Consider the following 11,859-nt stretch of genomic DNA (forward strand, 5'->3'; position numbering starts at 1 on the left):
GTTTCGCAGTCGGAGATATTCAGTGGGGGCCACTAAACTCCGATATTCTTCACCGTTTCTCCGACAGCCCTGTCGGTTTTATCTTCACAATGACTAGTACCGGAAGTTGAACTCCGTGTACGAGGTGATTTCCGCAGTATAATGACTCAAAGCTCCACGAATGGGGACCGAGCGAGCCCTGCATCTCATCGCCGAAAGCGAAAAGTCCTCAGTTGTGAGCATTGCCGATACTCCAAATTAAGATGTGATCGTAAACAGCCTTGTGGTGCTTGTACACGGCGGGGATGCGCATCGTCATGCTCCTTCTTGACTACAAGTGCCGCAACTACATCCATTAATCTCCAGCCAAGAACGTTAAATCCGTCGTCAAATCTTTCGTCAAATGTGCCACCTAGGAGCACATCCACCACTCCCTCAACCCCATCAAGGCAACCTGTCATTGGTTGCTTGGAGAATCGAGCTGAACAGTTGGGGCCTGACGAAATTCAAGATTCCCAGGATACCCGCTGGGAAGCGGCTCTTCAACGACCGTTTCCGGAACATGATCCTGTCGCAGAAATTGACACTTTGTCTCCTTTTTCAATTGGTCCGAGTGTCTCACTTCAAGATATTATCAACAGTTTACCCTCGAAAACCACCTGCGACTGCCTGGTTTCTCATTTTTTCAATCATATATCAGCCCTGTTCCCCATTCTCCATGGTCCAACATTCCAGAAGCAGTATGTTGCCTTCATGCAACAGCCATATAAAGTTGATCTCTCTTGGCTAGCTTTACTTTTTTCTATGTGTTCTTTAACATTGAACACTATGGAGCCAACTGATCCGAGACTGGTGGATATATGGCCAACAGGGCCTTATTCCAAGGAGCAGGAGGCTGTGACTTTGTCCCGCCGCCTTCAGCAAACTGCGATGGTTTGTCTTTTACAAGATCAGTTTTTCATCCGACATAAACTCAGCACATTCGAGGCTTTGCTGATGGTGATATATAACCTTTCCCACAACGAATCAGTCGATCAAGGGTGGGCCTTGTTGGGTATGGCCTTAAACATCGGCATAGCGCTACGGTGCAATGTTGACTCCCAGGGACTTGACCCTCTCGAGACCGATAGACGTCGACGCTGCTGGGCTGGTATATTGACCCTACATACCTACCAAGCGATTCTGTTTCGGGATATTGACATGTCATTCCTCCTTGATATAAAAGCCACAATGCCCGCGGATGTCAATGATGCCGATATCACCCAAGAGGGAATCTCACGTCCATCTAGCTCGCCCACGCAGATGTCCGTGATGATGTTCAAAGTTCGAATTTTTCGGATCTGCACTGAAATCTGTCACCACATATCTGGCCCCTCACGACTTGAGGTAGAGCCATTGAATAGATATGATGCGATCATCGCCGAGGAACAGCGGAGATGGGACGCGACATATCTGGTGGATGGTGCCCCAAATATATTGGATTCTAGTTACGCCTATTGGTGTATTCTCCAAACCTATGCACATCAACTGTACCTGCTTCTGCATCGTCCTTTTCGTCATTCTCAGTCATCGCGCTTCCTTGCATCATCTCGAGAGAGATGTATAACTTCCAGTGCCAGTTTACTAGACATCCATCGTCAGATATACGAAGTTCCACTGCTCCGGCCTTACCTGTGGTTGCTCAGGGGTGTTACGAGCTTAAAGGCACTTCACGCTGCCGTAGCGCTCAACTCGTGTCTTCTAGATATGCCGCCGTCTTTTGAGTCAAGCTCGTACAGGGAGGCGTTGAATAAACTCCTGCTCCGAATGCAGAGCCTTTCTCATCGAAGTGCAATATGTTTGAAGGCAAATCGCATACTTCTTCAATTACAGTAGGTCATGCCTCACCGTGATGAAAAGTTCAGCAGACTGACCATTTCCCTCCAGGACTCAGTTTGGCGCAGACAATCAGCAACTACCCAACTCGGAACCTCAATTTGAGAGCAGAATCGAAGACTGGACTGATATTCGAGATTGGTTTGGGGCAGATCTTTTTAATTGGGTAAGAGATGGAACTGTGATTGCTTGACTTTGGACTAACTTGTTCAGAACTTGGATAGTGTTGGCAATATTCCTGCAGTTTGATGTTTTCAATCCAGCGTCCATATTTTTACACTGCGCTGACTCGTCGGTAAAAGAATTAAATCATATTCTAGATCGAACATGCTTCAGCGGGCAAAAAACAAACAAACATCGTATACCAATATGCAAATGATCCCAAAGTCCTCGGTGCATGAATCGAAGATCAGATATTACCATTCCGTTTTTGATATGTGATTTTCGTAGACAGGTCAGCGTGTTTCCAACAAGAGCAGCGAGTACTGACTTATATTGTCCCCAAGAAGTGGATTAGACTGGCTGAAAAGCTGTGAATCAATTTTCTTAAGTTAGAAATTCCCTGTAGCTTACAAAATGAAAAGTCCGATACAATTCGGTTGAGACTGAGTAGGGCTGATCGGAGTTTCTCATCTATCGGAGCTAATACATGTCCGATGCGATGATCCAATCTCGGATTTGGCTGATAAATAACAAGTGCTAGCATGAAGTGGAATAAAAAGAGTTTGCCTACAGTCATTAGCATTGGCAAGGAAGTATTAAATCCGATACATTTATTCCGTAGCGTAAGACAACTTTTTACTGGCTATAAAATCGCAAGTGATCTTACTTTTTCATGATATGAACTACCTGTCTTCAGGTATTTTACTAGTATGGAATCTCTCTTTCAATATCAACGTATCAGAAAAGCTGTACGTGAACAACTGGCGGAAATTAAAGAAAAATGCAGCTGCCAGAAACATACCCTTGGATCACCACACACCCCGAGGTACGTGATAGCGCAGCAAGTCTTGGAAACAAATCACTCACCTCATGCGCGACATATCCAGCTGCCAGTTACACGCTTTGTTATCAGTTCCGTCAAAACAAGTATTGGCCCAGGAAGAACCCACCACCGGTTCAACCATCATTGTGGGCTGGGACAGCCCTAAGGATCCTTTGAATCCTGCCAACCAGAGTGTATCAAAGAAGATTTTTATGACCCTTCTGATCAGTTTGATTGCTTTATCTGTGACTGCCGCGTCCGCAATCGATGCTTGTGGCGTCCTCCAGTACAGTGAAGAATTCAATGTATCCGAAGTAGTCGGATCTCTTGCGACAGGTAAGCACAGACTGTCAAAATAATGACTACTTCCACGTATGTTAACCGCTCTATCAGCTTTATTTCTGGTCGGCTTTGGGTCCGGATCTCTCCTTTCAGGCCCATTCTCCGAGACGTTTGGCCGAAACGCCGTCTATCTGATAACTATGCTTCTTTTTCTCCTTTTTATCATGGCCTCGGCACTCGCTCCAAACGTTCATAGCCACCTGATCTTTCGCTTCATTGCGGGTTTCTTTGGCTCCACTCCCCTCACCTGCGCTGGTGGCACGGTAGCGGATTTGTGGGATCCAATGCAAAAGACATATGCTTTTCCAGCCTATGCTATTCCATCTTTCGTGGGACCAATGATAGGGCAAATAATAGGCAGCTATATCCCTACTCATTTGGGATGGCGTTGGCTCGAGTGGATTATGCTTATCATGGGGGGTGTGACTCTTGTGATTATTCTTCTACTCCAACCAGAAACATACGGAAATCTGCTTCTGTATTGGAAAGCGAAGATTCTCCGCGAGGAAACTGGAGATGAGAGATACAAAGCTCCGATGGAGATGAAAAACGAATCTTTGGGCCGACGACTACTGATCTCGGTATATCGGCCATTTGTGCTGGTACACTCGGAGTTGATCATCATCCTGATGTGTCTCTACCTTACCGTTATCTATATCATCCTCTTCACGTTTTTGGAGGGTTATAGGTACATTTTTGGTGATACATATGGCCTGTCACAGGAGATGACCGGCATAGTATGGGCGGGGATGCTCTGTGGCACTTTACTTGTTAGCTTCCTGGTCCCGGTTGTATACTCTTGGACTGCCACAGAGTGCAAAAAGACTTCGAGTATCACCCCTGAAACGCGACTCTGGTATGCAATGCTAGGCGGTGCTCCAGCAGTGCCAATAAGTTTGTTCTGGATGGGTTGGACCAGTTATGTAGGTGCTCATGATTTATTCGTCATTATCTCAGCGACTGACTTTCACTCTGTCTATGTTTAGCCGTCCATTTCAATTTGGTCTCCTATAATCGCCTCTGCCGTATTTGGATATGGAATCACGACTATCTTCATCTCCACATACATGTATCTCATAGATTCCTATGATATATACTCAGCATCTGCTTTGGGATTCCTTGCGTTTACCAGATATGTGGTGGCAGGCGGTGTTACAGTTGCTGGGGGACCTATTTACCGCGCTATCGGGGTTCATTACACACTCACCATCTTGGGGGCCATCAGTACCATCATGGCTGCAATCCCGTACTTGCTTTATGTGTATGGACCAAGAATTCGCAAATACAGCAAATTCGCTGTTAATATCGGTACGGATGTTGCTTGAAACTCGGCAGATGTCACGCGAAGATCTTTGCAAGCATAACTTACGAGACCAGTAAAAGGCTGTTGGGCCGAGACTCGGTTGGAGTCATTGGAGCACTTGATAGAATGATAGACAGTCGATTCAAACAAAATGATGGGAGCCATTGGAGCACTTGATAGAATTATAGATAGACTATTTGGAACAAAACGATGCTTGGTTCATGTACTTTGATACTATCTTCCAGAAATCAGTACTGAGGACAATGTGGCTGGCCAAGAAGCATACTCATGGGGATGCGAATAGCACGGGAGGGGTCTGTATGGTTTTCTTTAGCGTTAGTTCTGTAGACCAAGTTCTTCAAGGATTGTAGTTCTTATAGGTCTATCCAGTTTCGTTGATAATATTGTCCTCTGGTACTACGGAGCACACTATAGATGACTGGCTAAGATTCTATAAGGATCGCATGGTCTCTATTAGATAGTATTAGATATAGGATACCTACCTACCTAGTTAGGTAGTTATATACTAAGTAATTATACAAGCCGTACCTCGAGCTGGAGCCCTGTAGGGCTTACTTCTCTAATATAGACCTATCCTAAGGGCCACTAAGCCCTACCTTCGGTGGCCGGAGTGCCGAGCTTCCGGCTTAGCGGTAGGCTTTGTGGACTACCTTAGGCACCGCCAAGCCCGAAACCTTCAGCACCAAGTGGTTCATAAACCCTGCAAAGATTTGCATTAGGAGGCTGGGAAAGAAAGCGCCTGTCTGCGTAGAGGCGGAATCTGTTTTCGACTTCTACAGATACTAATTTATAGTTATTTGGTATCGTGGCGTCCGATATTGCCTCCCCGGTTGGAAGACACCGTTTCTCTGGAACACTGTATGCAGAATAAATTTCAGGAGCCTATGGTTTCTTACCCGACTCAAAAAAGGGGAAACTTCGCTTCACGATTCGATCCAATTGCTCAATTACCACCGGCTTGACAAGAAATTTATCCCCGCCTGCCTCTTGTGCGGCAATTTTATCCGCAGCGGTGTCTTGACCAGTCATAACCAGTATCAAGGCCTTTGTCAAGTTGTTCTGTTGCTCGAGACTTCGTATTTGCCTGGTGGCTTCGATGCCGTCGCAGACTGGCATTTGAAGGTCCATGAAGATCAGCTCGATGGGGGGCTCTTTAGTAGCGACACAAGTTAATTGGCGTTGCGAAAAGATTTCTACAGCTTGCAACCCATTCTTTGCAGCCAAGTAAGGCAAACCTCTTTTTTGCAATACATCTCCATAATGCGAAGGTTGATAGAGTTGTCATCCACAATCAATGTTGTGGGTCGCGAAGAACTACTCGGCTGGCGAGAGCTTGGAACGAGTTCTGTTAAGTCTGCGGAGGGCGCGACATCCCGATTGGATCCCAAAGATAAAGCAGTTTCTGATCTAGGGCTGGCAACGTCAATCGAAAGTTGGTGTGGCTCGACTTCACTTGGTTCCGTTGATTGAGCTGCCTTTGGAAGCATCGGCAAGGCTACACAGGATTGCAAACTTCTGATATTCGCCAAGAGGCGGTCAGCTTGCTCGAGTGCCGAGCCTAAAGACAAGGTAGAGAAAGGGCCGCTGGTGTAAACAACGTTCCTAGCCGTCCGTTGAAGCGGTAAATCTGCCTCAAGACCGGGAAGAAGACAAATCGCAACAGTTCCCGGTGGGATCTGGGACAGCTGTAGGTGGTGCTGTTCTACATTCGGGACAGCTTCAAGGATGACAAAGGAGCCTTCTAGGCAAGCCGACGGTGCAAAGCCACTGCGTGTTAGGAAAGTGATGAAGTGGCTACAGAGTGACATGGAACCTAAATCAGATGTCAAGTTGAAGAATGTTCGAGACAGATTCTGAAACTTTGAGGCTAGCGATTGCGGCGCGTTAGGGGAGCTGGTATATTCAACCCTTCGGAAGGTTGTTCTAAAGTGAGAACCTTGACGAACTTTCGAGGACATCAAAGCAACTGATCCCTGCAAGAGCGATGCGAACCTGGACGCCACAGTGAGTCCCAGTCCTGCCCGTGCTGAGTGCATATCGACTTTTTCGTATGGTTCGAATATGCGCCGCTGATCATTTTGGTGAATGCCTTGACCATTATCCCTGACATCCACCGTCAGCTGCCTCGAGTCCAAATTCAGTGATAATGTTACTGAAACAATTCCATCCGGTGTGTGCTGAACTGCATTCAGAATAAGTGGTAGAATGCTGTCTCGAAACACATCGATGTCCATCCAGATACTCTCGCAAGCAGGAGGCAGATTATGGCTGAAGAAAACGGACGCTCGATACCGTGCATCTCCCACGGTCAGGTTGATTAAGCCGGTACACAGCTCCGTCTCAAGCTTTTCAACCGGATGCATGGCATAGTGGCGATCCATCGTAGCAATATCCGCCCACCGATTGGTTGTAATCATATTATTGATGATTGTAACCAGATCTCTGCCGCCCATTTTTATGATGCTCAAATATTTGGAATGTTCGTCTAAACGCATTTTAAGAGGCTTTTCAACTGATCCTGTGGCTAGGAAAGAATCCTCGTCTGAGCACCAGGATTGAAGCTCTTCAGCTAGGAGGTCCACCGAACCGAGAATACCATGGATCGGCGTGCGAAGTTGATGGGAAAATCCCCTAAGAAACTTCTCCTTCGCACTCAGCGCCTCAAATAAGAGTCTTTTGCGCCACATCTGGGAGATCAAGCCAGCACATGTCTCAACAAACCACAAGTCGACATCATCAAACACGAAGTGAAAGTCCTTTGAGGCTACCATGAGCAAAGATGAACCCGATACAATCTCGCAAGCAGCAGCAAGGATGCGGACAATGTGGGTGGTTGGAAGAGCCTCGTGGTTGGAATCGGTGATCAATGCATCTAGGTACTCCGCATCTTCCCACAGGCCATCTTTTAAGTCTGACATCAAAATAGGCTTGCGTCCTTCCAGCTCGACATAGGTCGCCTTTGTCGGCTGCAATTTGATGATGGCATTAGGGTAGATGCTCCGGAGAATTCGATAAATAGGTTCCTCGGAAACCACCTTGTCCAATTCCAACTGTACGTCGGAGAGGAGGTCAGCCATACGACGCCGCTCACGTTGGCGCTTCGCCCGCACTGTGTTAATGAGATCCGAGACGACACAGTCGCCCAGGCGGACGAGTGCTTGCTGCTGGTCTTTTGTGAGCGGTTCTTCGCATTTACTCGAGGCAACGCAGAGTGAACCAATACCAACACACTCTCCGGTTTCGTATTGCAGACGCAGCGGTACACCGGCGTATGCGTAAAGCCCGCCTTGTTCGAGATAGGGACACGTCCGAAACCTCCAATCTTCCATGAGTGCTGGTAAATGGAATACGCTCTACGTAGTATGCTTAGCAATGTTTGAGTGGGTGGAAGAAACCTGATACTTACACCAGGAGGTTGGGTGACCGTATGAGCGCAGATTGTTTCACCCCTCGGCAGGATGCCTAACGGAACGCCTACCGTGGCTAGGCGGATATACATATCGATATCAAGGATGCCGATGATCGCGAACTCCCATCCAGTGGCCTCCTTAGCCAGATGAACCTTGTCTTGAAGACCGGAAAGTAACTCTTCCTCCTCGAGAACATCGCGAGTGTAGTACCAAAGCATGGGCAACCTTAGTCTCTCATTGTGGGCCAGCATGGCACGCAGATATCGATCCTCGACCCCGAGGCCAGGCGGCTTGTTGCAAACGGCGGACGTGGGCGCGTCGGGGCCAAGGCTGGGATACAGAGTCGATCCGACCTCATCAGACCAGGGACATATTGGCTTATTGATGTTTTCTGGGTCGAAAATCGGCCCAACGGTATGCGGGCGCGTGGGTGGGGAGTGACGCCTTGACGAGAGAATCGTCGCATCTGCCTTTGGGAAGAAGACACTCGAAGGCATCTTTTTCGCGGGGTTCAGATTGCGTCGGCCAGAAGCGCATGGCAGACTGATGATATGGGGGAGGACACAAGAGGGCAAGAACAGGATTGGAAACAAGATTTCCCAAGTTAGTTCCAGGCCCTGATGCTGGTCCGGGCCACGTGATGCCGTTCCAAGAGACAAAGAAAGCTGTAAATATGAGTAAATATCACAGTCTTACCTTGTATTCTGGTCTAGGTAGCCGAGCACAAGAGTCTGTATGCGCTACCGAGGTTCTTTCCCTTACAGTATTCGAAACCGGTTTGAAGTACGGAGTACGGAGTACAAATCTCTTATTTCCGGCCCCACTTCAAATGCACTAGTTCGAATCAGAATACATTTCTGCCAACTGTTGTCAATGATCGTTTATAGTACGGAGTCAAATCGTCTCTTATTCAAACGTCCACGGTCGGAAACGGATACATTCCAACCTAATTTCAACCTTCTCCTTTTGCTTTGCCCTAGTCAATGATAGCGCATCCGGTATCTACACGTGATTGGCATATGTCTAACGTCTATTTGGCGTTAGGGCAGATAGAGATTATATTCTGCAAAGCGGGGATCTTTTGCCACAATGATTTGGCACGGTCCAGATTAGAGGTCGCGAGGGAATTCGAGACGATAAAGAGAGCGAATTTTCGCGACAACGCTGCTGAATTTGGTTTTTGTTGGGACCTTGCGGTGTCGCAAGCTTGAATGATCGAATCTCGCAATCATACATCTACATGCACCGGGCTGGCGTCATTGTCGATACCAGCATTGCTATCGTTGGTGGGAGAGGCGGATCACGGTCGATGAACCCGCGCCATCTCGCCAGTAAAGTCAATCAGTGCCTACCAAGCGGTTTGCAGTTCACAAAACCGCTTGGGAGCACATGGTAAATGAGCCGAGATCACATGACCTTCGAGCTTACTAAGTAGTAAGTGCCGCCGGGGCCCCGGGGCCATGGGTAATCACCCTGTGCTATGAAATACTGAGATCCGGAGACTCTCCAGGGCTGAGCGCATAAAGCGGCGCTCCGATCGGGAAATCCACAGATCCGGCACTACATACTCCGTACAATATATCGCCTACAACATGCGGCTAGTGTATCGTATATCCGAGGGTCCACGTGCCCATTTGAAGTCACAAGCCAGATACTGACAAATCAGATAAGAGAACATCATCTAAGGCTAAAAAGAATTAGAGCTGTATTCGGACGTGTTTCAGAAAAATGACATTCAAGAGTAAAATCTCCGATGGCTTGCATGAAGCCAGCAATTAGAAGCGATCAGACTAGATGGAAGCGAACAGCTCGGGAAGGAACCGAGAGAAGAATCGAAGTTCGATGATTTTCTGGTCCGTGGACGGCAAGGAATTCGGCAAGGGATCCTTTTGATTGGTCAGGGGCCAAGTGCTCGGATGATCAGCTTTCTTAGAGCGGGATCCTTAGGCGAGACGGCTTCACTTTAATTTACTTGAATTTACTTGTCCCATATTTCTTATTAACTGGCCAATGTGAGAACAGGGTCCTTGCACTCTCGCTTGGGAACTCGTTTCCCAGATTCTCCAATTGGACTCAATCTATGCTCAACCTCGGATAGGGCCTTACGTATCTCGCGTAAAGAGAGTCATGGCGGAGCCATTTGTCATTGTCTATTATTGATGGAGTAGACCGCGATGGCGGTCTGGTGTACCCCATTGATATAGCTCGACGGAGTACTCCTTATGGAATGTTGCGCGAATTCCCTCTTCTAGAAGCGGGACTTGCGCCACGCCTGCTGGGAGAGTATGCTTTTGAAATCAAACTACTCCGTATACCCTCGGCATATATCTGCTCGTTTTGGCTTACAGGGTCTCTGAATTGTGACAGCCTTGTTCATACATGATCGTCCCCCCCACCGGCAATATCTTTTCCCTGGTTCATGAGTCGTAATAGTTTCGCTTATATAGCATCCTGTGTTCGTCAATATTCCCCATTAAATAGATCACGATGCAACAACTTGACTTGACAAAATGGTCTGCAATGCCATCATTCAAGGGAACAAATGGCCCCAGTGGGTCTTTTCACGCCGAGGCAGACGAACACCATAGACTAGACTATGTCCTCTCGCTGCTGTATCCTTCCACTGTCCGTGTGCAACACTCACATCCCATCTTCGGTCACATTCACTCGCTGCGGCTTTTGATGCTGTCAAATGGAGCTCATTTGTTGCTTAAAGGATCCCCATCATCACGGACCGCTCTCCTTCGACGCGAGCGGTCATTTCTCGAAACCGAAGCCCAGTTTCTTGCTCTTCTAGGGCAGACTGCAAACCCTTGTATCCCCCAGCTCTATCATTACGACCCTCATGGAAGTCACTGGGGATCTGCCTACTTGATTCGCCAGTATATGAAAGGGAAAAGCCTGTCAGAGATGGATGGCGAACTCACCTCGGAGCAACGAGACGGTATCGACCGCCATTTGGGCTTCTTAGTGAGCACCATCGGCCAAAATGCTGCCCCTGGGTTCGGGTCTTTGCAGCAAGTGGCATTTGGTGCTGGGAGACCCTCCTGGCGAGAGGCCTTTTGTGCCCTGTTTGAAGGTGTTCTTCGCGACGCTGAGGATATGTTCATTCACCTTCCTTACTCGGAGATCCGACACGAGCTGAGTCGCCTGGCACCTGCTCTCGAAGATGTATCGCTACCACGTCTGGTGGTCGTGGATTTTGGTCGATCTTCCCACGTTTTGGTGAATGAGGAGTCCGGGCAGTTGTCTGGCATTGTGGACTTCAGCAGTGCCCTGTGGGGTGATGTGTTAATGGCGGAGATATTCGCGAATGCATCCCCGGCAGTCTTGCAGGGAGCAGGAATGGCGACGTCCAGGACAAAGAAGGAAAATATCCGCTTGGTTTTGTAAGTGGAATACTGCCTACTGCTTCACTTTATGTTGATGTTGCTAACTATTTCTCGCCGATATAGGTATGCGTGCTACCGCCTGGTATCCCAAATCACTGTGCAATATTATCGAAATCGGGACGAGACGAGCGAGTTTGCTGCGCGGAGACGATTGACAACCACCATTGCAGAAATGACGAGGCTGAAAGTGGAATAGCATTGCAAGGGTGTTTAAAATGGTTATATGTCCAACGTGATACCTATATGATCGCCATTGAACTGGTGTTGCATAGCGATGTTTCTTTCTCAAGAGGCCGTGCATGTGATTTGGAGTTTTTTTTTTTTTTTCTCTTCTCATTTCCATAGCATTTTCACAGGAGATTTCCAATCAAAATCAAGTTTGATATACATCAAGGGAGCAAATGCCGTTGCCTTCAATGCCAAGGCGGAACTGATAGGGCGTTAGGGCGTTAGGGCGGAGCGGGGCAGATCCGTTGTTTAGCTTCTGCATGGCGTCAATGCTGTTCTCTCTCCACACCCCGACTTGACTTCTACTTTTCAACAACCTGCTAC

General features: G+C 47.8%; 4 protein-coding genes across 4 annotated transcripts; 3 read left to right on the forward strand and 1 right to left on the reverse strand.

Moving 5' to 3' along the window:
* Positions 1-807: 807 nt before the first annotated feature.
* Positions 808-2,103, forward strand: N7500_008226 (fungal specific transcription factor domain-containing protein; the record flags this gene model as incomplete). The annotated part of the gene is made up of 3 exons (XM_056679370.1): positions 808-1,850; positions 1,906-2,020; positions 2,068-2,103. 3 exons carry the CDS (start codon positions 808-810, stop codon positions 2,101-2,103), a joined length of 1,194 nt encoding a protein of 397 aa, XP_056529742.1.
* Positions 2,104-2,886: 783 nt separating this feature from the next.
* Positions 2,887-4,506, forward strand: N7500_008227 (MFS transporter; the record flags this gene model as incomplete). Its single annotated transcript, XM_056679371.1, has 3 exons — positions 2,887-3,175; positions 3,233-4,104; positions 4,168-4,506. 3 exons carry the CDS (start codon positions 2,887-2,889, stop codon positions 4,504-4,506), a joined length of 1,500 nt encoding a protein of 499 aa, XP_056529743.1.
* An 881-nt stretch (positions 4,507-5,387) lies between these two features.
* Positions 5,388-8,412, reverse strand: N7500_008228 (hybrid sensor histidine kinase/response regulator; the record flags this gene model as incomplete). The annotated part of the gene is made up of 3 exons (XM_056679372.1): positions 5,388-5,656; positions 5,713-7,858; positions 7,912-8,412. The coding sequence occupies 3 exons, from the start codon at positions 8,410-8,412 to the stop codon at positions 5,388-5,390; spliced, it is 2,916 nt and encodes a 971-aa protein (XP_056529744.1).
* Positions 8,413-10,402: 1,990 nt separating this feature from the next.
* Positions 10,403-11,503, forward strand: N7500_008229 (phosphotransferase family protein; the record flags this gene model as incomplete). The annotated part of the gene is made up of 2 exons (XM_056679373.1): positions 10,403-11,304; positions 11,371-11,503. The coding sequence occupies 2 exons, from the start codon at positions 10,403-10,405 to the stop codon at positions 11,501-11,503; spliced, it is 1,035 nt and encodes a 344-aa protein (XP_056529745.1).
* Between the last annotated feature and the right edge of the window lie 356 nt (positions 11,504-11,859).

The sequence above is a fragment of the Penicillium coprophilum genome (genome assembly GCF_028826855.1).
Source record: "Penicillium coprophilum strain IBT 35676 chromosome Unknown utg000005l_segment0_segment0, whole genome shotgun sequence".
In the NCBI taxonomy this organism is placed as follows: Eukaryota; Fungi; Ascomycota; class Eurotiomycetes; order Eurotiales; family Aspergillaceae; genus Penicillium; species Penicillium coprophilum.